The following is a 23,754-nucleotide window of genomic DNA, read 5'->3' as shown; positions in this document are numbered from 1 at the left end:
CCCATCCACTATTGCCTCCCTCACTTGCACCCCGTTCCCCACTTCTCCCTTCCCCTTTCCACATGCACCACCACCTCCCTTTCCTCTCTGCCTTCCCCTCTTCACCCTCTTTCCCTCTCTCTCCCCACCCCGTCCTCTCTCTCCCTATCTCTACACCAAAAACAACAACCACAAAAACAACAAATTTATAAAGCGCTTTTAATGTAGTCAAATGTCCCAAGGTGGGTGGAGTCGGGCGACGTTACGGAGGTGGAAATAGGCGGTCTTAATGATGGCGCCGATATGTGGTCGGAAGCTCACCTTGGGGTCAAATGCGACACCAAGGTGGCGAGCAGTCTGGTTCAGCCTCCGACAGTTGGCAGGGAGAGGGATGGAGTCGGTGGCTTGGGAATGGAATCTGTGGCAAAGACCAAAGACAACAGCTTCGCTCTTCCCAATATTTAGTTGGAGGAAATTTCTGCTCATTCAGTACTGGATGCCGGAGAAGCAGTCTGACAATTTAGAGACTGTGGAAGGGTCGAGAGAGGTGGTGGTGAGGAAGAGCTGGGTGTTGTCAGCGTACATGTGGAACCTGCCATGTTTTCGGCTGATGTCTACGGGTTAGCACGTAGATGAGAAATAGGAGGGGCCGAGAATTGATCCTTGGGTGGGGGGGGTAGGTATTGGTGTAGGAGTGAGAAGAGAAGCCATTTCAGATGATTCTCTGGCTTTGATTAGATAGTTAAGAATGGAACCAGGCGAGTGCAGTCTCACCCAGCTGGATGACGGAGGAGAACCCTCCCCTTCGCTCCCCCTCACTCCTTTTCTTTCACCTCCTCCCTTGTCTTCCCCTTTACTTCTCTCCCCCTCGCCATCCCCAACTCCTCCCTACCTTCCCCCTGATTTAGAAATTTTTATATATAGGGTTTCCCACATTTCAAGGATTTTAAAGCAAAATAGTGGAAAACATTGTAAGGTGGCACTACATTTGAAACTGGGTCAACAATGAAAATACATTTATTTAGGATTTTGGCTCTATGACTAATTATAACCAATGGCCATAATTTAAAAAAATGTATATTAGAGAGAAAAGATGTTAGTTCGCCCAACAGCAGCATATTCTTCTTCCTGTGCATGCACTCATTTTCTCCACTCTGTGTTCATGTTCATGCTCTCCGAGCCCCTTTTTCTCTTGCATTATTCACTCAACCCTACTCCAATCATCAGTGTCGAAAGTAACAAATAAGATGGACGTAACAACAGATTCTGATGACTAGTTTATGATCTAAGCACTTCAATGTGTTACATCGTAATAATGTAATCCCTACCATCTTTTACTCTGTATTGTAGATATAGTGGCATTATTTTTGTCTAAAGTACAGATGTTTCAAATTACTGTATATGATACATAATTTAATAATATAGTAACTGTTGGAATCAAGTTTGGGCAGAACTGTTTTGATAAGTAACGCTAATCAATAGTTTATTTTTTTGAACCAGGCTTAGTACGTGTAGGAGATTTTGAGTTGGTTTAATATTTGTCAGTATTTTATCCTTCACTCTTAATGTAGCACTATGAAGCCTTGTCAAATCGAGCAGCAGCAAATGGCCATGTTATTGATATCTATGCCTGTGCGTTGGATCAGACTGGGCTCAATGAAATGAAATGCTGCCCAAATCATACAGGGTGAGTCCAAGCTATGTGGTGTATTTGAATCAAAATACTCATCCTACAGTGCTAAAGTTAAATCTTAATGCATAAAATGTGAAGACTGTAAAGATGCAAGTGTAGTGAATAAAATCTACTAATTTTTCTTGAATACGTGTTTGGGCTTGGTCAGTCCAAACAAATGTGATGCATTCCAACTTTCCAAGTAAAATCTATCTCACCGCAAGTCACTATTCTACTTTTCCTTTTAATTTTCGCTGTGTAAGAAATAAGATTTTTTTTGGAGTGAAAGGTAAAAAGAAATTAACTAAGATTCTCAGGAAAAGGATTAAATTCCTACCAAAACATTGCTCCTGTAGTTATTTTCTGTTTAAACTAGTCCTTCCAGTGCAATCTAGTGAAATCTGTTCTACTTCTAGAGTTTTATAAAGGTTTGGGCCTAGAAATTCAGTTGTTAGCGCCAGGAGGAGAAGTGGGGCGGCAAGTGCCCGGGCGCGGCGCGGTCTGCGCCTCTCGCGAACTTCACTTAAGATTTAGCGGCGGCGCAAAACCGCAGCGCCCGCTCAGCTGCGCGCACATCCTGACGTCATTTCATGGTGCAACGCCCTTGGTGCGCCCCGAACCGGAACTTCAGTGGCGCCGCCCTTATGTGCACCTGGCAGTCGCTGCGGGAGGCGCTATTTAAAGGGGACTCCTCCTGCAGTATAAGTGGCAGCCATTTTGTTCCACTCCTTCTTTGTGAGAGACGGATATTTGGAGAGAGACAAAGGGAGAGACCTTTCTGGTTTGACTCAATGCTCGCACAGGTACTTCTGGCTTCAGGCCAGAGCTATGCACTTGGATTTAACTTTCAGTGCCATAGCCTTGATTTGAAACATATAATGGGGGCTGCAATGGGTGGAAACGTTGGCTTACTGCATTGCATTCGAAGGGCTCACAGACACCGTGAGAGAGTGCCAGTCATGGCCAGACAGAGAAGGGCCAACAGGCGTCGGCACAGGAGGCCTTACCCACCCAGGGTATACCGCCAGCAGTTCTCCTATCTGAACATGTCTGAGGAGCAGTGTGTTCGGAGGCTGCGATTCAGAAGGGAGGTGGTCAATGAGATCTGCCACCTGCTTCGCAGAGATCTGCAGCCACAGCTGAGGAGCAGGACGTCTCTGTCGGTGGCAGTGAAGGTGACGGGGGCTCTCAACTTCTATGCCACCGGCTCCTTCCAATCCGCTACTGGGGACATTGCCAACATCTCCCAGTTCACGGTACATTGCTGCATCTGCCAGGTGACCAATGCCCTTTTCAGAAGGAGACGTCAGTTCATCTCCTTCCCCATGACCCTGGACAAGCAGCAAGAGCATGCAATGGGATTTGGAGGAATAGCGGGCTTCCCCATGGTCCAGGGCGCCATTGACTGCACGCATGTGGCTTTGCGGGCACCTCTACAGAATGCCGAGGATTACCGCAACCAGAACGGCTACCATTCGCTCAACGTGCAGTTGGTGTGTGACCACAGGCAGCTTATACTAGCTGTCAATGCCCGCTTTCCAGGCAGCAGCCACGATGCCTTCATCCTGCGCCAGACTTCTGTGGCAGACATTTTCGAAGCCCAGCCTCACCCACGAGGATGGCTTCTCGGGGACAAAGGCTATCCTTTGTGCACCTGGCTGATGACCCCGCTCCGTGCGCCCAGCACCCCTGCTGAAGAGCAGTACAATGACAGCCATCAAGCAACCAGGAACTCAGCACGGTGGCATAGTGGTTAGCACTGTTGCCTCACAGCGCCAGGGACCCGGGTTCGAATCCGGCCTCGGGTGACTGTCTGTGTGGAGTTTGCACATTCTCCCCGTGTTTGCGTGGGTTTCCTCCGGGTGCTCCGGTTTCCTCCCACAGTCCAAAGATGTGCGGGTTAGGTTGATTGGCTATGATAAATTGACCCTTAGTGTTAGGGGGGATTAAATACGTGGGGTTGCGGGGATCAGGTGGGATATGTGTCGGTGCGGGCTCGATGGGCCGAAATGGCCTCTATCTGCACTGTGGGGTTTCTGTGATCTGTGATCTGTGATCATTGAGCACACAATCGGCTTGCTCAAGCAACGGTTCCGCTGTCTGGATCGTTCCGGGGGAGCCCTACAGTACTCGCCCGATCGAGTCTCCCATATTGTTGTAGTGTGCTGCATGCTGCACAACCTGGCTATCCGCAGGACTCGGCCACTGCCAGCAGACATTGGAGGACCACCAGAGGAGGAGGAGGAGGAGCACCAGCACGGGAGGGAGGCACAAAGTGCAAGGGCCGTCCGTCGGTGGCTTATTGCAACTCGGTTCTAGGCCCCCTCTCAGGGAATGGCTTGTGCCAATGAAAGAAGATGAATGTAGCCGCTCCGCAAGCCCTCAGCCGGTCAAGGCAACAAATACTTCCAAAAGCAAACATGGACAATGCGATTAAAGAAATTTTTTTACTGTGCAAACTCTGTGCCCTTCCCGCATGACAAACTAATTCGGAGAAACCCCCCAAAAAACAGTCAGAGACATAACTGGCTCTCACAACCTTCAGAAAATGCAAAAAGCAGTTAAACAAAAATGACCATGATCCTCGGCCTTTATAAAAAATCAAACACAACAGTCTCGGCCTTCATATATAAAAAAAAAAACCCTCTCGGCCTCGTATATAAAAAAATCATTTGGCCACACCTTCTACTTTTTCCCCTGCAAGGGTGATCCGTCTCGCTTCCGCGAGCGGCCCCTTCCCACCCTGCAGCAGCTCCTCAATGGGACCCCAGTGGCTGCAACAATGCTGGGGGAAGGCTGCTGAGGGTCAGATGGTGAGACGGCACATGCCCTTGGGGGTCGGCCTAGACCAGCTCTGGGCCTGGAGGGGCCGGCTGCTGACTGCTCCAACTCTGCTTGGGCGGCAGCAGTCTGTCCTACGGGTGGTGGCAGCTGCAGTGGAGGAGTGACAGTGTTGGCTGCAGGAATGCTGCCAACCTGACCGAGCACAGGCACTCCCTGGTCTGCTGATACACTGGCACTCGCACGGGCCAGCACTGCAGCATGCGCAGCAATCTGCTGAAGCACAGACTGCTGGGCTGCTGCGGCGCGACGAGTACCCCGGCAATGCCTGGCCGATCCAGCGAGGGTGGCAGCAGTTAGTGCCCATGTGGCCCTGGTCTGTGTCTGCATCACACCAGCCAGTGAATGCACGGCACGACTGAGCACTTGGCTGGAAGCCGCCTGTGATGCAGCGAAGTCCTGCTGACTCCTAGCCTGTGCTGCCGCGAAGTCCTGCAGACTCCTGGCCTGCGCTGCCCCGAATTCCTGTACACTCCTTGCCACTGCAGCCATGAGCTCAGTGTGACTGCAGCCATGAGCTCAGTGTGCCTGCGCTCAGCATGGGCGCCCATTTCAGCAAGGAGCCGAACCTTCTCTGCGCTCACCGTAGCAGGATTAGAGGCCGCACTCACTCTCTCTGGGGAGAAGGCCGGCGAGCTTCCCCACCCCTCCCGCGTTGCTGCAGCCCGCTGGGCCCCGGAGCTTCACTCTCCTCAGACCCTTCCCCCCCCTGCTCCCCTCCAGGGAAGACGTGTCCCCATCATGGCCATGGGCTGCCTCGGCTGAGGGTGTCACTGATGGGCCGGCTTCCTCTTCCTCCTCCTCCATTTCTGATTCAGACACAGTGCCAGTTTGAGGGCCCGCCTCCTCACCTGGCGATTCACCATCGGAAAGCAGGGAGGCACAAGAATTGCTTTAGAGTGAGGACAGGGCGGCAGCGAGGGAGGCATGAGTGCTGCTATGCACTGCATTGGTTCGATAGTGGCAAAGGATGCTGGTGTGAGGCGCAAGTGGAAAGAGAGAGGTCAAAAAGGTGATGCCCTTACCATTGGAGCCCAGAACAGGGTCAGCATCTCCACTGGCGACCGGGCTAATCAGCCGGCCTGACATAATGCACTCCACACGCTGCTCCAGGTCGCTGAGCTGTTTGAGGTCAGGACGGCCTCCCCCGGTATGTCGCTGCTGCCTTCGGTTGTGGGCCAGCTTGCCCTGCAAGAGAAAGGGCGGCCTCTAAGTACAGTGTGAAGCCCTGATCTTGCCTGCACTGCCTCCCATGGTGGAATAGCCCTGACAGTGTGAAGCCCTGATCTTGCCTGCACTGCCTCCCATGGTGGAATAGCCCTGACAGTGTGAAGCCCTGATCTTGCCTGCACTGCCTCCCATGGTGGAATAGCCATGACAGTGTGAAGCCCTGATCTTGCATGCACTGCCTCCCATAGTGGAATAGCCCTGACAGTGTGTAAAGTCCTGAATGTGCAAGTGATTTTCATGACAGTCCCATAGCTGCTGGATGAGGGCTGGGCATTAGGGCTTTCAGGTCCCTTTGGCCATAAAGTGAGGTGCACATGCAGGGATGAGGAGGATACTGGAAAGGGTACTAACCCTGACAACCCGAGTGAGGTCATTGAACTTTTTTCTGCATTGCACAGGAGTCCTGCCAACCACGCTGTTGGAGGCCACCCTGTTTGCCACCTCCCTCCAGGCTGTTCGATACTCGTTGGGCAGCGGCCTCCTGCCACCTTCAGGGAAGAGGACAAGGCACATGCGCTCCACTGCGCCAACCAGTACCTTCAGGTCACCCTCGCTGAAGCGCTGCGCTCTCTCCCTGGCCTTCTCCATTGTCCTGGGCGTTGAACTGTTCAAGCAGCAATGGTCAGGCCTTGCTTCAGGGCTGCAGGGCGTGGCAGCCAAACAAATCCACCCTCCCCCTTTAAGAGCTGACCGGCGCCAGCGTGTCTGCCTTCAATCAGCAACTCGCCGCGCCTGCGCTGCGCCCGCCCTCAGTGGTAGCTCGCCGGCTTAGCGCCTTATGATAGTCGTGCATCGCCTGCTTTAGCGCAGCAGCAACCTCTTGGGGCGATGCAACTGAATATCGGCGAAGGTGGCGCTAAGTTGCGCCAGGTGCAAAATTTAGCGAACGCCTGGCTGTAGCGCCCCAAACGTGGCTATACTGAATTTCTAGGCCTTGATGTTTTAGTATTGCATGATGCAGATGATTGTTCTGTTAGATTTAGGCAATTGGAAAATATGTAAAAGGCATATGTACATGATGATGGAGAGACTTTGAGGGGAGTCCACACCTGGAGTACTGTGTACAGTTTTAGTCTCCATAGCTAAGGAAGGATATACTTGCCTTAGAGGGAGTGCAACAAAGGTTCACTAGAGTGATTCCTGTGAAGAGCTGATTGTCCTATGAGGAGAGATTGAGTAGAATGGGCCTATACTCTCTGGAGTTTAGAAGAATGAGAGGTCACCTCATTGAAACATATAAAATTCTTGTAGGGCTTGACAGGGTAGATGCTGAGAGGCTCTTTTCCCTGACCTGGAGAGTCTAGAACTAGGGGGCATAGTCTCAGGATAAGGGGTCAGCCATTTAGGACTGAGATGAGGAGGAATTTGTTCACTCAGAGGGTTGTGAATGTTTGGAATTCTCTACCCCAGAGGGCTGTGGATGCTGAATCGTTGAGTGTATTCAAGACAGAGCGATAGATTTTTGGATACTAAGGGAATCGAGGGATATGGGAATAGGGGGGGAAAGTGGAGTTGATGTAGAAGATCAGCCGTGATCTTATTGAATGGCGGAGCAGGCTCCAAGGGCTGTATGGCCTACTCCTGCTCCTATTTCTTGTATTCTTGTGTTTGCAGCTGTTCTCTGTTTGAAGTCTGATGCAATCTTGGTCTGCTTTCAGACTTTACATACATCTTACCATGTGCTTAACCTGTGTATTTTTTTTCTCTATGCAAATCTTATAGATTAAGGTGCATCTTTAAAACTATAATTTTTTTTTAAAGCCTGTAAATTTAATACGAGATTAAAGTTTGAGCATAGGATTATTATTGAACTGGTAACCTGTAATTTGCTGTTGCCATGTGATCAGTATCGAGGATTAATTTCAAATGAAGTTTTTCATTGCATTGTCCGGACCAATTTTTTAAAAAGAGTGTTAAATATGTACCCTTCTAACTTAGTTTTGAATTTTGATTGATTGGAAAAACAAAGCATCTCAGTTGCATCTTAGAAGGCAAGCTCCCAAGTACCCAATTATGACATTTTTGATCTCACCATTTCAAAGTCTGCTTTGGGTAACTTTTTCTTCTTGTTTTATCTATTGCAGACGTGCCTAACCTCTTGGTGCTCCCCTCAGGTGTGGTTGAAGCACATGGCTTGTGTATCCCTTGGTGTATTATATTTCTTCAGATATACCACCTAGTCTCAGAAAATTGTATTAAATGCAGTGTTTGCATGTTACTGTGCTAGGTTTTGTTTCAAGTTGTTTGGATATTTAATGCTTCCTAGAAAATAAAGCAATGTTCTGTTAATGGGGCGTAAAAGCTGGCGGGGATTATAAATTGCACATTTAACCCATTAGGACTGAAAGACTTGGTTTCCTCCTTGATATTTTGTTGATTCGAGATGCTGAATATTTTGAACACGTGGAATAAGTTTGTTTTGCTGCAGATCTGGTTATCCTGATAGAGCATGTCAGGTTTTTAAACATGTAAAATTCTTAAATCTATGTGGATGTTTTCATTTGTATAGATTTGTTTTCAATGTTCTTTTTAATTTACATCCCCTCTCCTCCTTGCCTCTCAGTCTTATTGTAAACCTCTGATTGTTCACTGTTTCAGCCTGTAGCTATTGTGAATGCGGCTTCTTGCTCATCAATGCCACAAGAGTGTGATTTGAACTCCTGACCTTTCAGTTGACAGTCCCCTCGTGTTGTAGTTAGCAACCAAACTAACACTTGCTTCTGATTTTACAATCTTTCTTTTAAAAATCATTATATGTTTTTTATGTTCTCTCCCATCTCATTTGTGGAAGAAGCCAGTGCTTGTTGTAACTTTTGTCCCCTCTCTTTTCTTCAGGGGTTACATGGTGATGGGGGACTCATTCAACACGTCTCTATTTAAGCAAACCTTTCAGCGAGTATTTACGAAGGATATTCAGGGGCAATTTAAAATGGCTTTTGGAGGCACACTAGAAATTAAGGTAATAATAGAAGTTTCTCTGTTTTATTACTACAAACTGTGATTGGAGACTGCATTCCTGAATTTTCAAGATTTCTGGAAATCTTAGTAACAAATATCAGATCACCTCAAAAGTTCTTGTATTCCACTATTGGAATGCAAAAAGAACTCCCTTTTTAGTCCATTAGTTGAAACACAAAATGACATTACCAAGAACTTGGATCAGAATTTCTACATAATGTGAATGGTTAGGAATGGTGCAATGAAATGGAACTGGATCTTTTTGAGTGTGGCTATTTGCTGGCCTAGAGTTAGTTTTAAACTAACACAGTTGCAAACATATGATTTATATTTTGCGTAAGTCAGAAGGAACACATTTATATGATCCATGTATATTCTTCGGTTCTAAATATTTTGTACCAGGAATTATTTATATGTTTTTGTATCACTCACCACCTTTGGGATAGTGTTCTTTAATTAATAATGTTGCAGATTAGACAACAAACGCCTGTGTTTCAAATGGACATTCCCAACTTTGAACACCCAGGATTTAGTTTTAGCTTTAGGAAATAAAACCAAGACATAATTTGCCCAGTCTTAACATTTTTCAACAAAAATTGAGGTGTTCATATTAAATTTGATGTCTTAATGCATTTTAGCAGTGTAACTTACTGCGTAGTGTTCTGGTCGTCACATTACAGAAAAGATGTGATCGCACTGGAGAGGGTACGGAGGAGATTTACGAGGATGTTGCCAGGACTGGAGAATTTTAGCTATGAGGGAAGATTGGATAGGCTGGGGTTTTTTTCTTTGGAACAGAGGAGGCTGAGGGGAGATTTAATTGAGGTGTATAAAATTATGAGGGCCTAGATAGAGTGGATAGGAAGGACCTATGAGGGCCTAGATAGAGTGGATAGGAAGGACCTATTTCCCTTATCAGGGAGGTCAATAACCAGGCGGCATAGATTTAAAGTAATTGGTAGAAGGATTAGAGGGCACTTGAGGTGAAGTTTTTTCACCCAGAGGGTGGTGGGGGTCTGGAACTTGCTGTCTGAAAGGGCGGTAGAGGTAGAAACCCTCATGACATTTAAAAGGTATTTGGATGTGCACCTGAAGTGCTGTAGCCTGCAAGGCTATGGATCAAGAGCTGGAAAGTGGGATTAGGCTGGATTGCTCTTTTTCGGCCAGCACAGACATGATGGATCGGGTGGCCTTCTGTGCCGTAAATTTCTATGATTATATGATTCTTTCTAACTTCTGTCAAGAACAGGTATTAACATCCAAAAAGCTTTGAGAGTTTAAAATGTCTGGAAAATGAACTCCAGCAGTAAGTGCCTGATGCACGTTTTTCAAGACTAGTTTGTTCTATTCCTGTGGCAGTTTATTATAATTGAGTGAATAGGAATGTGAAATTGACTACACAAAATGCTGTATGCAATATAGATATATACTTTCAAATTTTATGTGTATAATTTTCACTGTATTCTCGAAGGGCGACTTGCTCTACTTTTTTGAGTAAGAATCATGGATAACTTTTTAATCAAAAATCTACATCCGTTTCGCTGAAAACCCTGAGTCTGAAACATACAATATTACTTACTTACAATAATTGCAATGCCCTCCTCAATTCTGCACATGACGATGTAAATCTTTACACGGAATGATGTACCAGAAGTTAGTAGAATTGTCCATACATTTTTTTAAACTTAAACATTTATTTGCTTCTCACCATATGGTTGTATAGGGGATAGCATTGAATGGAAGAATATAATTTGACATTCTTATTTTGAAATTGGACTTGGAAAGTTTATTTTTAATGAAAGATGGATGCCAGTTTCAATGCTTCACAAAGAGAATTATTACATACATATATATCCTAAATATTCTTAGCCGAGGATCAAAATTTTTCTAAAAAAAATTTCAAACCTTAGTGTGCGTTGATGATGTATAATTTTTTTAACTTAATTTCTTCTAAAGACATCAAGGGAAATAAAGATTTCTGGAGCCATTGGACCCTGCATATCACTTTGTGCTAAAGGACCTTGTGTGTCAGAAAATGTGAGTGATATTGTGTTTCTATCAATTTTTAATTTAAGGATGATGTTACAGAAGTCTAGGACCAATTGTATAGTTCTCCAAATGAATTGCAGCACGGCATCACCTGTGGTTAAACATAAAACAATCTTATTCATCTTTCATACTAAAATATGAAACTGGCCCTAAAGCCATAAAGGCTGTGGATTTAGCCTGACTGCAATTAAAGTAATAGTATGACGACCAGTTCGTACTAAATCTAGAAAGGGAAAAAGCCAGTACCAAAACCAGAACACTGCATTAGATTAGGGCTGAGTCTGGAAGGTGAGAAGTGACCTAGCTAAGGAGAAATTGACGCATGTGATTGTAGAACAAGAGGGATTTAAAAAAAAAAAGAGATTGCAATGGTACAGAAAATATATATATATAATATATATATATATATTCCATTTTAAAAAGAAACTACTCGGGAGTTCTAGGATGCTATGGATAAATAAAGAGGTTAGCAACTACTTAAAATTGAAGTGACGACTATAAGAAGAATAAAAGCTAAAGGAGAAGTAGAAAATAAAAGAAATTAACAGCAGGGATAAGGACAGCTAAGAGGGAATATGAGGAAAGAAATACACTAAATATTCCTTTTGATTTTTCTTTTATCAGTAAAAAGGAGAATTGTTTAAAAGCAAGGTAGGGCCCCTGAGAAGAAAGGATTGTCAATTTGTAGAGAATGATCAGGCCTGCTGGGATACATCCTTGGGTCCTGAGGGCGATGAGGGAGGAAATTGCTAGGCCCTAGAAATTATATTTCAGTGTGGATGTGTGCTGGGGACTGGAGAGTGGCCAATTTAGTACCCATTTTTTCAAAAGGGAGACAGAGCTAATCCGTATAATTAGAGGCCAGTTAGCTTAACATCTGTTTTAGGGCAAACATCAGAGCTTTGAGTTAAGGATGAAATTACCATGTATCTAGATAAAGAGAAAATGGTTAGAAGTTGCCAGCATAGATTTCAAAAGGGACAATCATGTTTGATGAACTTCACAGAATTCTTTGAGGAGGTAACAGGTGTGGTAGGAAATGCATTGGGTGTAGTGTACATGGACTTTAGGAAAACGTTTGACAAGGTATAACATAGGAAATTACTAGAGAAGATTAAGGAATGTGAAATAAGTTGGAAGTATAGCAAACTGGATTAAAAATTGGTTAGAAGGGAGTAAACAGAGAGTAGGAGTTGAGGGCATTTCCTCAGTGGTTGGAAGTGGGCAGTGGTGTCCCACAGGGTTCATTTCTGGGACTTCTGTTCACTGTATATATCACTGATTTGGATATAGGCTTAGAGAGAGTGGTGCTGAAATTTGCAGATGATACCAGTATAGGTGGTATAGTTAATTCTTTAGAAGACCAAAGGGAGCTATAATGGGATATTGAGAAGATGGACAAATAGGCTATACAACATCAGATGGCATTCCATGTCAGTAAATGTGAAGTGATGCATTTTGGTAAAATAATAACAGCAGTATTTATACTTTGAATGGAAGTAAGCTCAGTGCTGTGGAAGAGAGGAAGGATATTACTAAACGTCCTAAAAGCATAACTAAATTGCCATAACAGGAACTAGGCATGACAAACGGGAAGTTACAGACTTTTAATATGCAGGTAAAAAATGATAATCATAGCTAACAATTTTTGATGACCTTGTTAACAGGAAATTGGAACAGGTGGTACCTGCCAGTGGAAGATCTGTGGTCTGGACCATAATACAACCCTTGGTATATACTTTGAGGTTGTGAATCAGGTATGTGGAAAATGATTTGTAGAGATCTGGTACCTCCTTCCCATTATCACTGCTCCTAGTACTCCCATGCCCCTGTACTACTAACCCCAGGAAGCCTTCCACTGTACTCCCTGATCCCGACATCACCCGCCCAACATTGTCACAATGTGGGAACTCCCTCTCACCACTACCACACACCATTCCCTCTGTTCCCAGATGCCAGAAAACTTCCTCTCACTACTGCCACACCAGAGGACCTCTCTCCCTAATTCCCCAGTACTAATACACACTTGCTAACTACCCAGCACCAACTTTGTGTATTCTGGGCTTTTAAAATTAATTGCATAGTTAAACAAACATATAGTTATAATCGAGGCTGTTGATTTACAATTTCCAGCCAAATGTGGACCTGATTCTGGAATTTGATCTTGAAAATATCACTAACAGCACCACAATACTGTGTAATAAAAACCTAATGTGACTTATTCAATCATAGTTTACTATCAGCCCTGATAACGTAGTTATATTTTACATGGGGCAAGACATTATATCTACTGATTCACCATGAACAATGGCACAGGACATTAACTGTGTGTATCTCATAGCATTGGTCACAGCAAGTTGGAAGGTAAGGTGTTCTATAAGGAGGGGGTTATACCATTGATAGTTTTGTTGGTGCTGTGAATAAAGTGAATTTTGGGTTTAGAAAAAGAGTGTGAACTGGATGCCAAAGTATGTGTGTGTGTATATTTGTATATACACCTACATTACAACAGTAACTATATTTCAAAGGTACTTCATTGGCTGTAAAGAGCTTTGGTACGTCCTGAGGTTGTGAATGGCGCTATATAAATGCAAGTCTTTCTTATATAAAATGTGTATGTATTATAAATATATTATTTGTGTATATTTGTTATATATCATATATTCATCTAAATATATATAGTCCATGTACAATCGATACCATGTGTGTGTGTGTGTGTGTGTGTGTGTACATATGTATCTCAATTTATAGAATTTGAATTGTATATGAAAAGCTTTTTATATAATTTTGCAGTTTAGTAGTGAAGGGAGTTCTGATTAAAAGTAAATTCCTGTGAAATTGTAAATGAAAGCTATTTATATGGATTTTAGAGAGTTTAATTTGTATAAGGTATATAATTTGTAGATTGCTCTTGCGTTTATATAAATTATAAAAATGTTCTGTGTGCTGGATGATTGTAGTTCTGGATTGGCACATAGCTGTTTCACTGGGTGATGCTCTTAGTTTGAGAAACAGGAGTGTGTTAGCATTGTGCTGCCTGTCTGATAGTGGGCATGTAGTGAAGACACAGAATGCTATAACTTTGACATCTTTCTGGGACCCGTATTGTGCACGTGCCAGTTGAAAGTGTTCCTGTATTAAAAGCCTGTCCTGTAGTTGCAGGTGTGGGGTGTCTCTGGTGTATTCTGTGATAAAGAGAAGTTCACAAATTGCACTCTGTAATGTTTTGATGGTAGATGAATTTGTGCAGGGAATGAAAGTGTGAACCACATGTTTGTTTACTCAATATTGGTACTCTATGGGGAAACAGAAAATGCTGTAAGCTAGTTCCGAGTTCTGCAATCTCATTATGTTGGGTTACTCTTTTGTACAATAAAGGAATTGATTGCTGTCTGAGAGGAGAGGGCTCAAGCTCTGAGAGAGAAAATAAATAAATGTTTATAGGAAAAAAATCTTCTAAAAAGCGAGAAAATAGAAAATATTCTGCCTCAAGTTCAGTAACTTAAATTTTAAAGAGTATGATAAACATAACACTCGGGTAGCTGAGCAATGGAGCTGGGAGGATCAGCGCTGGAACCAATCAGTGGCAAGTAGCATACATTTGTATAGGTTAGAATAAATTTGTCTATGAATCATCATTACAGGAAGTGTGTGACAATATTCTATGGGAATGTCGCTTTGTAGAGTATTTCATTTCTGGTTGGTTCTAACCATGTGATATTGATTACATGTTTAGCAAGGGCCAGTTAAGTCCAAAAAACCCAGTACAGGAAACTTTCGATTTACCGGCACCTAAATAACCGGAAATCTCGGTTAACCGGCAAAATTCAGGAGTAGGTTCAGGTAAGTTTTACTTCATATTGTACTTGCCTTCCTCGATCTGTTGCTGTGCAAGGGTGTGGCTGCAGCTGTTGCTAAGCTACAGAGATGCTTGGAACTTGTGGCCATTGTTCTGCACCTGTTGCTAAGCTACAGAGATGCTTGGAACTTGTGGCCATTGTTCTGCACCTGTTGCTAAGCAACAGGGTTTGTTGCTTTATACGGAGCTCTCAGCTCTCCGTATCTTTTACTATAGCTCTCAGTTACCCGGAATTTTTGATGAACCGGCATCACGTCGGTCCCATCGGTGCCGGATTTAAAAAAAAGTTTCCTGTAGAAGGCGACCATTAAACTTCCACACCAAATGAGTGTTTAAGGAAGTTCATTGAAAATAAAACATGTGAAAATGGTAACAGTTTAAACAGGTTGAAGTAACCATAAATAATTAAACATTGATGTTCAAAATGAAATTTTAATCAGTGGCTGGGATACAGGAAACTTTCGATTAACCGGCCCCTAAATAACCGGAACGCTCTATCCACCAGCAAAATTCAGGAGTCGGTTCAGGTAACTTTTTTTTACTTTTTTTACTCCATTTGTTGCTGTGCAAGTGTGTAGCTGAAGCTGTTGCTAAGCTACAGAGACGCTTGCAACTTGTGCTGATTGTTTTGAAGCTGTAGGGTTTGTTGCTTTATACGGAGCTCTGAGCTCCGTATCTTTTACTATAGCGTTCGGTTATTCGGAATTGTTGATGAACCGGCAACACGTCGGTCCCGTCCGTGCCGGATACCAGAAAGTTTCCTGTATATGCAAAATTGTATGTACTGAACAGATCTACCACCTTGGCATCACTGATGCTGTGAAACTCAATAAGCAAATAAACTGAGTGTCTGTCACACAGCTCGCCAAACAAGGTTAGTTTTAACAAAATTTCGGGGGCGAAGAAATAAAAACAGAAAATGCTGGAAATATATAGTTTTTCATGGTACTTCAGTTATGAATGTGGATGCACGTAGGATTTCTTGAGATCTCAAACTCGTGTTTGCTTCTTTAACTGAAGAAAGGGAGAGTTCCTCTTTGTGTAGAAATCTCCTTTTCAGGTTTCTCCAGCCTTCGCACATTGCATCTCTGTACTTCCTGAGTAAACATCAATTGCAGTCTAAAATAAAACCTTTCAATCTGGAAGAATTGCTGTTTACAAATCAAGTGTAATTATTCATACCTTTAAAAACCTACAAGTTATTCATGTACCATTCAAAAGCAAAATCATTGAGGCTTACTAAGGGAAATATAATACATTCGTCAGAATGATTTTAAAGCCAGATCCTCAGTTAAGGGTAGAAATCTTGTTTGATATCGGCGGTAGAAATCTTGTTTGATATTGCCGATAGAAATCATTCAGTGACTACAGTATAATTTTTCCCAAACTGACTGTAGGCAGGAAATTGTTCAAAATAGACACTTTCAGATTTTTCAAGTGACCCTGGAGCAGATATCTACTCCAGTCGTGTTAATTCTGTTCTATTGTATGATTTTCAGCTAATCTTTGTGATCCTGCAACAGATTTTTAGACACGCTTATAATTCAAATCAGATTCACGTATGCTTATGTTTTAAATCTAGTAATAATTACATTTCATAATAACAGTAGTGACTAACCACTGCTTAGACTTAATTACTTATAAAAAGTATCTGATTCAATGCTAGTGGCAGAATTTGGAGCATTGTTTAATAATACATTGCAGGACTTTTCTTTGTGCCGTTCACAAAATAAATGTTTAGCTAAGATGATAAAGAACTCAGACTTATGCTACTGATGATTCTAGTTTTAAAATGAGCAAAATAATATAGTAAATGTAGACTACGGCCACTTTTATTTTCCCTCCGTAGGGGAGAATGGAATTTTTTTTACTTTTAAAAGTAGAGGGACCATTAACTTGAGTGAATAAATGACCCGTTTACTGTACATTGTTTGCATCAAGCACTCCCAGGTCAACCCCAACGTTAAAAACATTACAAGACCATCAGCTGCTACACTGGCACTTTTTCATTTCCCACACCAGACTTCCTGTTGTGTCTGAATGAGTGCTAATTTAATACAAATTTAGTGCCGAATTAGCGGCAGTTTTGCTCTGGGAACTGGGTTGAGTCTGCCCACACAGTAAATGCAGGATACTTCTCGTCCTGGGGTTTGGGCTCGATTTGAGAAGTGAAAGGCTAGTGTCTAAACTAATGTAGTACAGGAAACTTTCTGGTATCTGGCACGGACGGGACCGAGCTGGTGCCGGTCTATCAACAATGCCGGAGAATCGAGCGCTATAGTTAAAAGATACGGAGCTCCGCGCTCCGTCTAAAGCAAAAAACCCTGTCTTCAAAACAATCAGCACAGCTTGCAAGCGTCTTTGTAGCTTAGCAACAGCTTCAGTTAGACGCTTGCACAGCCAGAAATTAGTAAAAAAAAGTAACTAAAAGTTAAAAAAAAGTTATCTGAACCGACTCCTGAATTTTGCCGGTTAACCGACATTTCCGGTTAATCGAAAGTTTCCTGTACCAAGCTCCATCAGAAGTGTCGGTCTTGAAGTTTGAGAAGTGGCTTGATAGAATACATTTTTAAAAAAGTTTTGTAGAATCATAGAACGGTTGCAGCACAGAAGGGGGCCCTTCAGCCCGTCGAGCCCATGCCGGCTCTCTGCAAGAGCACTTAAGCTAGTCCCACTCCCCCGCCCTTTCCCCGTAGCCCTGCAAAATCTTTCCCTTCAGGTACTTATCCAATTCCCCTTTGAAAGCCACGATTGAATCTGCCTCCACCATCCTCTCAGACAGTACGTTCCAGATCCTAACCACTTGCTGCGTAAAAAAGTTTTTCCCTGTGTAAAATGTTGTAGATATGTGGAAAATGCCATGGTCTACACTGAAAATTATAATCCTACTATTAAAATACAAGGAGAGTTTATTTCAACCCTTGATGTAAAGTCTTAAAAAGGTAACTAAATAAATGCTACAAGTATCCCCTTTCTCCTGTTGTCTAACTGCATTAAGGTAGTTCTACGTACTTCTGCGTCACAGAGTTGATCCATGGATTTAGAGCAGATGTGAGAAGTGCAAGCCACGTGGAGAACATTTCTGCAAATGGAGGAGCTTTGCCTCCAAAAGTTTCATAGACACTGATGGTTATAAATGGTGTCCAGCATATTAGAAGGAAAACTAGAAAAAAGAATAAACAGAATTAATTCATTTCATGAAAAGAATACATGCTCTCTTTCTTGTGATTTTTTTTTGTGCATGAATTAATGAATGTAGATTTAAATACCAACAGTTTGTAGGGCAGCACATCTATCTATTCTGACCACTATCCAATTAGATTTTTCTATCTGTGTGCCAGTAGTATCTTTTATGTAGTTTATGTAATTTTCTTTGTGCTTTTTTTTTTTGTCAATCACATTTTAATCGAAAAAGATATCGCGAAATGCAACCATCACGACAATTCAACACATGCAATCTGGAACCCAAGTGAGCTGCTAAGCCACCAGGGCTATCTGTTTTATTTCTGTTTATCTAGCTGTTCTTGCCAAAAGGTTTTTCCTAGGTGAGCCTTTTTTCACTGGACAGGGAAGAGAAGTCTTATGGTTTGGGCTCTCTCCAGATACTTCTTGCTCATGCTAGATGTGAAAGTCATCTTCCTTAGGCAAGCACGTGCTTCTTATGAACCGAAACTTGACCTAGTGCACTGAGCATCTAGGATAGCAGTCCCCAGGGTGAACATTGAACTCTTTTTTTTTTTCTTATTGTTGGAGTATGCACTGGAAAACACCACCACACCAACATATTGCTCACTTAGACTTAAAACTACTCATTTATGTTATTTTTAAAGTAAGAGCAAGTCAGTAGTATATATAGATAATACTGTACCTAACTTTGTTGTCTGTTCCAAAACAAAAGTTCCAAAGTCAGATCCCTCTGCTGATGGATTTGCTATTGCAGAGCCATATAATAATTGCAAATACAATAAACTGTTAAGCATAGGCATTTGATACCCCAGTGATTGACTGAAATGAGCTCTTATCATGTGGATGGGTTTTATTTCTTCGAACACTTGTGTAACGATCAACAAAAAAGAGGTGAATATCCCCCTCCCTTTGAAATAGACCCCTACATACTAGGCAGGATATTTTCTACTGTCCCCCAATACAAAGAAAAAAATACAGTAGAGAATCATTTCATAATGAAGTCACAGAAGCCATTTTAAAGTTCTTACAATACCAGCATAGCTACAAATTCTGAGAAAATATAGGCCCGGAATTTGCGGTCAGAGGCATACCTCCAGATTACGCCTCCGACCTGATTTAAGAAAATATCCGCACCTACCTTCAGGTTCTGGGGCTTCAGAGACTGGGTCCTGGGCCTCCAGGCGTATGCCTGTGTAAAGACCCAGGGACGCATGGGATTTGGAAGTGTCCCTGGGATCACGTGGGCCAGGTCCTCCCATCAGAAAGGAGGATTCCTAATATGCTTATGGGGATTCCATTTACGAACGGAATCGCCATAAGCAAATGAGGAATCCCCAAATAATTACATCATTTATACAAGTGGAATAAAAATAAATGTTCCCATTTTCAAATTTAATTTTTTGAAAAATAGTTTTAAACATTTTAAACCAGGCCAAAATTTACATATAATTTAAAATGTTTGTGCATGATTTTTTATTTTTTACTTTTTAATTTCAGATTTATTTTACTGCTTATGCTGGTGAAAGCAGGCCCGACCAAATAGACCAACTCTGTGCCAGCAAAAGTGATTTTTGGGTCGGTGCGGTAGATCTGTCAAGGCGAAACTTAACAGATTGCAAGTTCTGGGCTTTCGCGCATGCGCAACCCATCAGAAACCCAGAACGTGCGGGGCCTTTCTGATGGCTTATGGCAGTGCGTACGCTGTCATTGGGAGTGCGAAATGCGGGCCATAATAGAGCGATTCCTATGTTTTGAAATGGGATTGATTTTCGGGGTTTAACACGAGGAGCACTGCTTGAAGCGGAAGGTTTATGTTGCCCATTTGTGCACTGTTGAGAGAGCTGGCTCAACAAAATTGGACATCCTGCTGTAAATTCACAAAGCTGCAAAAAAATTGTGAATTTGAGGGGGGAAGATGACTGAGGGAAGGCGGAGAGAGAAAAACAAGGGGATGACTGATAGAAACAAACCAAGGGAGGCAATGACTGGTGGAGTTTTATAGGGGGCTGGTCTGGGTTCTATGCTGTTTGTGTTAGTAAACAATGTGGAGGAGGGTAGTTCTAGAGATGTCGGCATCTGAATTAATTGAATCAGCAAGGTAACGAATTAGTTAGATTTTAATGTGTCTAAATATAAGGGCCCTGAAAAAGGAATCATGAAAGGTGTAAATGATGATGAATTACTCTGTTAAGTAGGCAGATGGAAATTATGGACTAAGCCCAACCCCACTAGAATTGAACTAGTGCCTCCCTATAAAGGAGTAACAACATTAAAATGCTAAGAAACATAATAAAGGGCTGTCCACTACCAAAGATGAAAAAAGGAAAAGGATTTACTGACCATTCATAAAAAGTGACCAGCCAATGTGTTTGGTCAAGTACTGGGTTGCATCTTAAAGGTGTCTGATCAATTAATATAGATTGTTTTATCCCTGTAACTGATCAGAAGGGTCATGTTATCAATCATTCTGTGCAACTTGGAGCACTGCTTTAAGGGATTGAATTCTATGATTTTGACTGTTATTCTGTGAAAACTGTAAATGGTATGTATATATAAATATATTCTGTACCATTTTTAAAGCTGATAATGCACAGTGGGGGAAACCTGAGGTTTTTTAGAACTGAGGGTGGAATCTAGTGTTTGATTCACTGGTGGATTCCTGGTGTCTGTCAGCAGGGAGTGAAAGGGTACGAGTGTGACAGCAAAGTGGGAGGTGGGGCAGGACAGTTCCAGATCTAGCACTAGGTTGTAAATTTATAAGAAATCACTGCAAACATTAAGTTTGGTGTTCTATGGTTGGTTCCAATAAGTGTATCTTTTTATTTTTGTTGGTTGTGCCGCTTTCTCTTTTTTTTCTCTCTCTCTGGTGTCAGTAACTAGAATGTTTACATTTATTAGAGGCTTTGTTTGCTTTCAGAATTCAACTTTTGTTTTTAAAAAACTCAAATTAGAATGAGGATAGATACTATCACTCTCTGCTTTATACACTTTTTGAAGTATAGAGCATTATAATTCAAAAGCTGCAACAGGTATGTAGAATCATAGAATGGTTACAGCACAGAAGGAGGCCATTCGGCCCGTTGTGCCCATGCTGGCTATTTGCAAGAGCACTTCAGCTAGTCCCACTCTCCTGCCCTTTCCCCGTAGGCCTGCAAATTTTTTTTGCTTCAGGTACTTATCTAATTCCCTTTTGATTTTGAGTCTGCCTCCACCACCTTTTCAGTTTTTCCTCATGTCGCATTTGGTTCTTTTGCCAATCACCTTAAATCTGTCTCTGGTTCTCGACCCTTCCGCTAATGGGTACAGTTTCTCTTTACTCTGTCTAGACACCTCATGATTTTGAATACCTCTATCAAATCTCCTCTTAACCTTCTCTGCTCTAAGGAGAACAACCCCAGCTTCTCTAGTCTATCCATGTAACTGAAGTCCCTCATCCCTGGAATCATTCTGCTAAATCTTTTCTGCACTCTCTCTCTAAGGCCTTCACATCCTTCCTAAAGTGTGGTGCCCAGAATTGGACATAATACTCCAGAGGCTAAACCAGTGTTTTATAAAGATTCATCATCATTTCCTTGCTTTTATAGTATGCCTTTATTTATGAAGCCCAGTATCCCGTATGCTTTTTTAATTGCTTTCTCAACCTGCCCTGCCACCTTCAACAATTTGTGCACATATACCCCAGGTCTCTCTCTTCCTGCACCCCCTTTAGGATTGTACCCTTTAGTTTCTATTGCCTCTCCTCGTTCTTCCTACCAAAATGTATTAGTATAGTCCCATTTTTGTTTCCCCCTCAATGGCTGGAATTTTAAGTTTTGGGTCGCTGAATGCTACTGACATGTCATGGATGTTGGACAGACTGAAAGAGCTTCTATCAACTAATAGAGTCACTGATCTGAGCAAAATAATTAATCGAAGCCCAGGCATTTAGGAGAGGCTAAGGTTTGCAAGTAAAAAAATGAATAAAGATATTAAAAGACAATTCAATAAATAAAATAATCATACTATTGTGAAATATGTAACTAAAAAATTAGTTTAAAACTTTATTTGGACCTTAGAAATTTCAGTTACTAAGAGGAACAAATGGTAGATGAAAACTTTTTCAGAAAAGCATTTTTATTGATGTGCTTAATTAACTTGATTTTGATGGTGAAATGCCTACATGCTCATAAAGGGCTTTCCCATTATAGGTTTTACATAAAGATTCCCGTTATAAGGCGTTTCTGTTTATAAATGTTGATAAAGTGTTAATCAGAAATCAAAAAACAGAAGATTAGGTTTGTGGACAGGAAGTGTATGACATACCTAAGACTTTTAATAATATTGCAGTAGATTGCCTGTGGCATTGCTTGCAGTATGTAAAAATAGAAGACGGGCAACAAAAGGTGGAAAAGGGAAAAAATGGCAGCAGATAGCATATGTAGCCCGAACTGATGCAGAGTCCAAGTGGTGAGGCATAGGAGGCAGCAGTGGATCAAGGAAAATGGGACCAGTGTAGACCAAGGATTGATTGGGCATTTGAAAAATATTGTTTTTTTTGGCTTTATTGGGTTCAATAAAAATTTTACTAGTCATCTCTATCGGTTTGTGTGAATTTCATAGTCCAAAATCAGCCAGCCGTTGAGCATTACAGTAATTATGTAAATAACTTCAATTCTGAAGAAAAGAAGTTGGCGGATTTAAATAACTTCGCAAAGACACTGGCAGCAGGAAGCATATGATGCTCAGGATCGAAGTGGAGTTCGAGCGTGGATGTGTATTTGTGTTGTTTAGTGGGGTTGGGCAGCACTGGAATGGGAAGTGCTACTTAGGTGGGGTCAGGAGCTGGCGACAGGTGAAAGAAAATCGGGGATGGCAGGAGCCAATAGAAAAATAGAGCAATGGCAGGTTTGCCAGTGAGGAGGAGAGATAGTTTGGGCTGAGGATCATGGTAGCAGGGGCAGGTGAAGGGGGAATGCAGGTCAGGAGCTGTGGTGTAGTGGTCAGGCTCTGGGGGACATTGGAGCGTGGAACAGCTTGAATCATACCGGAAAGAAAGCATAGAATAAAATTAAAGTTTAATGTAGAACACAGCAGCTGTAAACAAAGTTTGACAGAGTTAAATCATTAGTAGGAAAACACCATTGCCTCTGAGCAGGAAAACATTTTCAGTTTTGCAGTTCTTGCTGTGGGGAAATAGGCTGAGCCAAGTTGAGGACTTGAGACAGTAGAACAGCATCACTGATTGAAGAAGTATATATTGCAGGTATTGCACGTTACAACAGTATCTTATTTAGATGAATGTTGTGGGGTGTGATAAAAGTGTTACTGAACCTTTACCAATTTCTCAATCATGACAAACTCAAAAAAAACTAAGACTATCTAGAATATAGTAAAATCTATCTATATATCTGATAATTTTCCTTGTATGGATACAGTGCTTTGGCATCTACTGAATGATTGATTTATGAAGATAGCTACAGTGCTTCTTCCTTAATCAAGACGAGTAAGACTAAAGCCTTTGACTATATATTGCATCACATAATAAGCAGGGACAGTGTCAGAAAACAACATTGACTTTATTGATATAGTGTAACGTGTGTGTGTGTGTATATATATAAAATTAGAAAGTCCGAAGAGTCAAGCCCTGGAATCATAGTATTGTAATTGCCATGTTTTAGTTATTAATGGAGAATGAAACTTAATCAGTTTTAAACAAAAATGAAGACTGCTCATAATCGAAGAGTAATTAATTATAATGGAAATGCACAAGTACCTTCATATAAAAGGACCTTGCAAACTGCAAACTCTGATTGGCATCAGACCTCATTTATTTATAGAAGTTAGACTTTGGGGCATTAAAGGGACAGGCCAGCTTTAAACACGTATCCACCTTTAGCAGAGGAGTAATACTGTATGTGTTACACGGCACAATGCTCTCTATTATAAAACAGCTTATTAACTGATCTAACTGTGAACTAATATAGGCATAGACCGTTCTTTC

General features: G+C 42.2%; 2 protein-coding genes across 3 annotated transcripts in view; one reads left to right on the top strand and one right to left on the bottom strand.

The window, feature by feature from the left end:
- The window catches only part of sec23a (Sec23 homolog A, coat complex II component), a 107,039-nt gene that overhangs the window by 54,437 nt on the left and 28,848 nt on the right, over positions 1-23,754 (top strand). The window contains exons 9-12 of the mRNA XM_086003358.1: positions 1,551-1,666; positions 8,558-8,681; positions 10,637-10,717; positions 12,397-12,486. Coding sequence (XP_085859484.1) covers positions 1,551-1,666; positions 8,558-8,681; positions 10,637-10,717; positions 12,397-12,486 — 411 coding nt within the window. The remainder of the gene's footprint in view (positions 1-1,550; positions 1,667-8,557; positions 8,682-10,636; positions 10,718-12,396; positions 12,487-23,754) is intronic.
- LOC147109438 (uncharacterized) lies at positions 12,480-19,003 on the bottom strand. Of its 2 annotated transcripts, none has more exons than XR_015080273.1 (3): positions 18,913-19,003; positions 17,601-17,751; positions 12,480-15,685 (listed from the first exon to the last, which is right to left on the bottom strand). XR_015080273.1 is itself a non-coding variant. In XM_086003359.1 (3 exons), the coding sequence occupies exons 1-3, from the start codon at positions 18,611-18,613 to the stop codon at positions 15,529-15,531; spliced, it is 465 nt and encodes a 154-aa protein (XP_085859485.1). In that variant the 5' UTR covers positions 18,614-18,887; the 3' UTR covers positions 12,480-15,528. The 2 variants fall into 2 exon arrangements, 1 of the variants encoding a protein (XP_085859485.1); XM_086003359.1 differs by lacking the exon at positions 18,913-19,003 and adding an exon at positions 18,457-18,887.

This window comes from Somniosus microcephalus, chromosome 12 (genome assembly GCF_052327205.1).
Source record: "Somniosus microcephalus isolate GS21.2 chromosome 12, FLI_Smic_1.0, whole genome shotgun sequence".
NCBI lineage: Eukaryota > Metazoa > Chordata > Chondrichthyes > Squaliformes > Somniosidae > Somniosus > Somniosus microcephalus.
This window is presented reverse-complemented; position numbering and strand designations above follow the sequence as displayed.

Bases quoted from the DNA above. Each gene is read 5' to 3' on its own strand.
- LOC147109438 (XM_086003359.1), bottom strand. From the start codon at position 18,613: ATGATAAGAGCTCATTTCAGTCAATCACTGGGGTATCAAATGCCTATG. The intron at 17,752-18,456 runs GTACAGTATTAT...TCTTTTTTCTAG, and splicing joins GGAACAGACAACAAAGTTAG to TTTTCCTTCTAATATGCTGG. The intron at 15,686-17,600 runs GTACGTAGAACT...ATGTTTACTCAG, and splicing joins ATCAACTCTGTGACGCAGAA to GAAGTACAGAGATGCAATGT.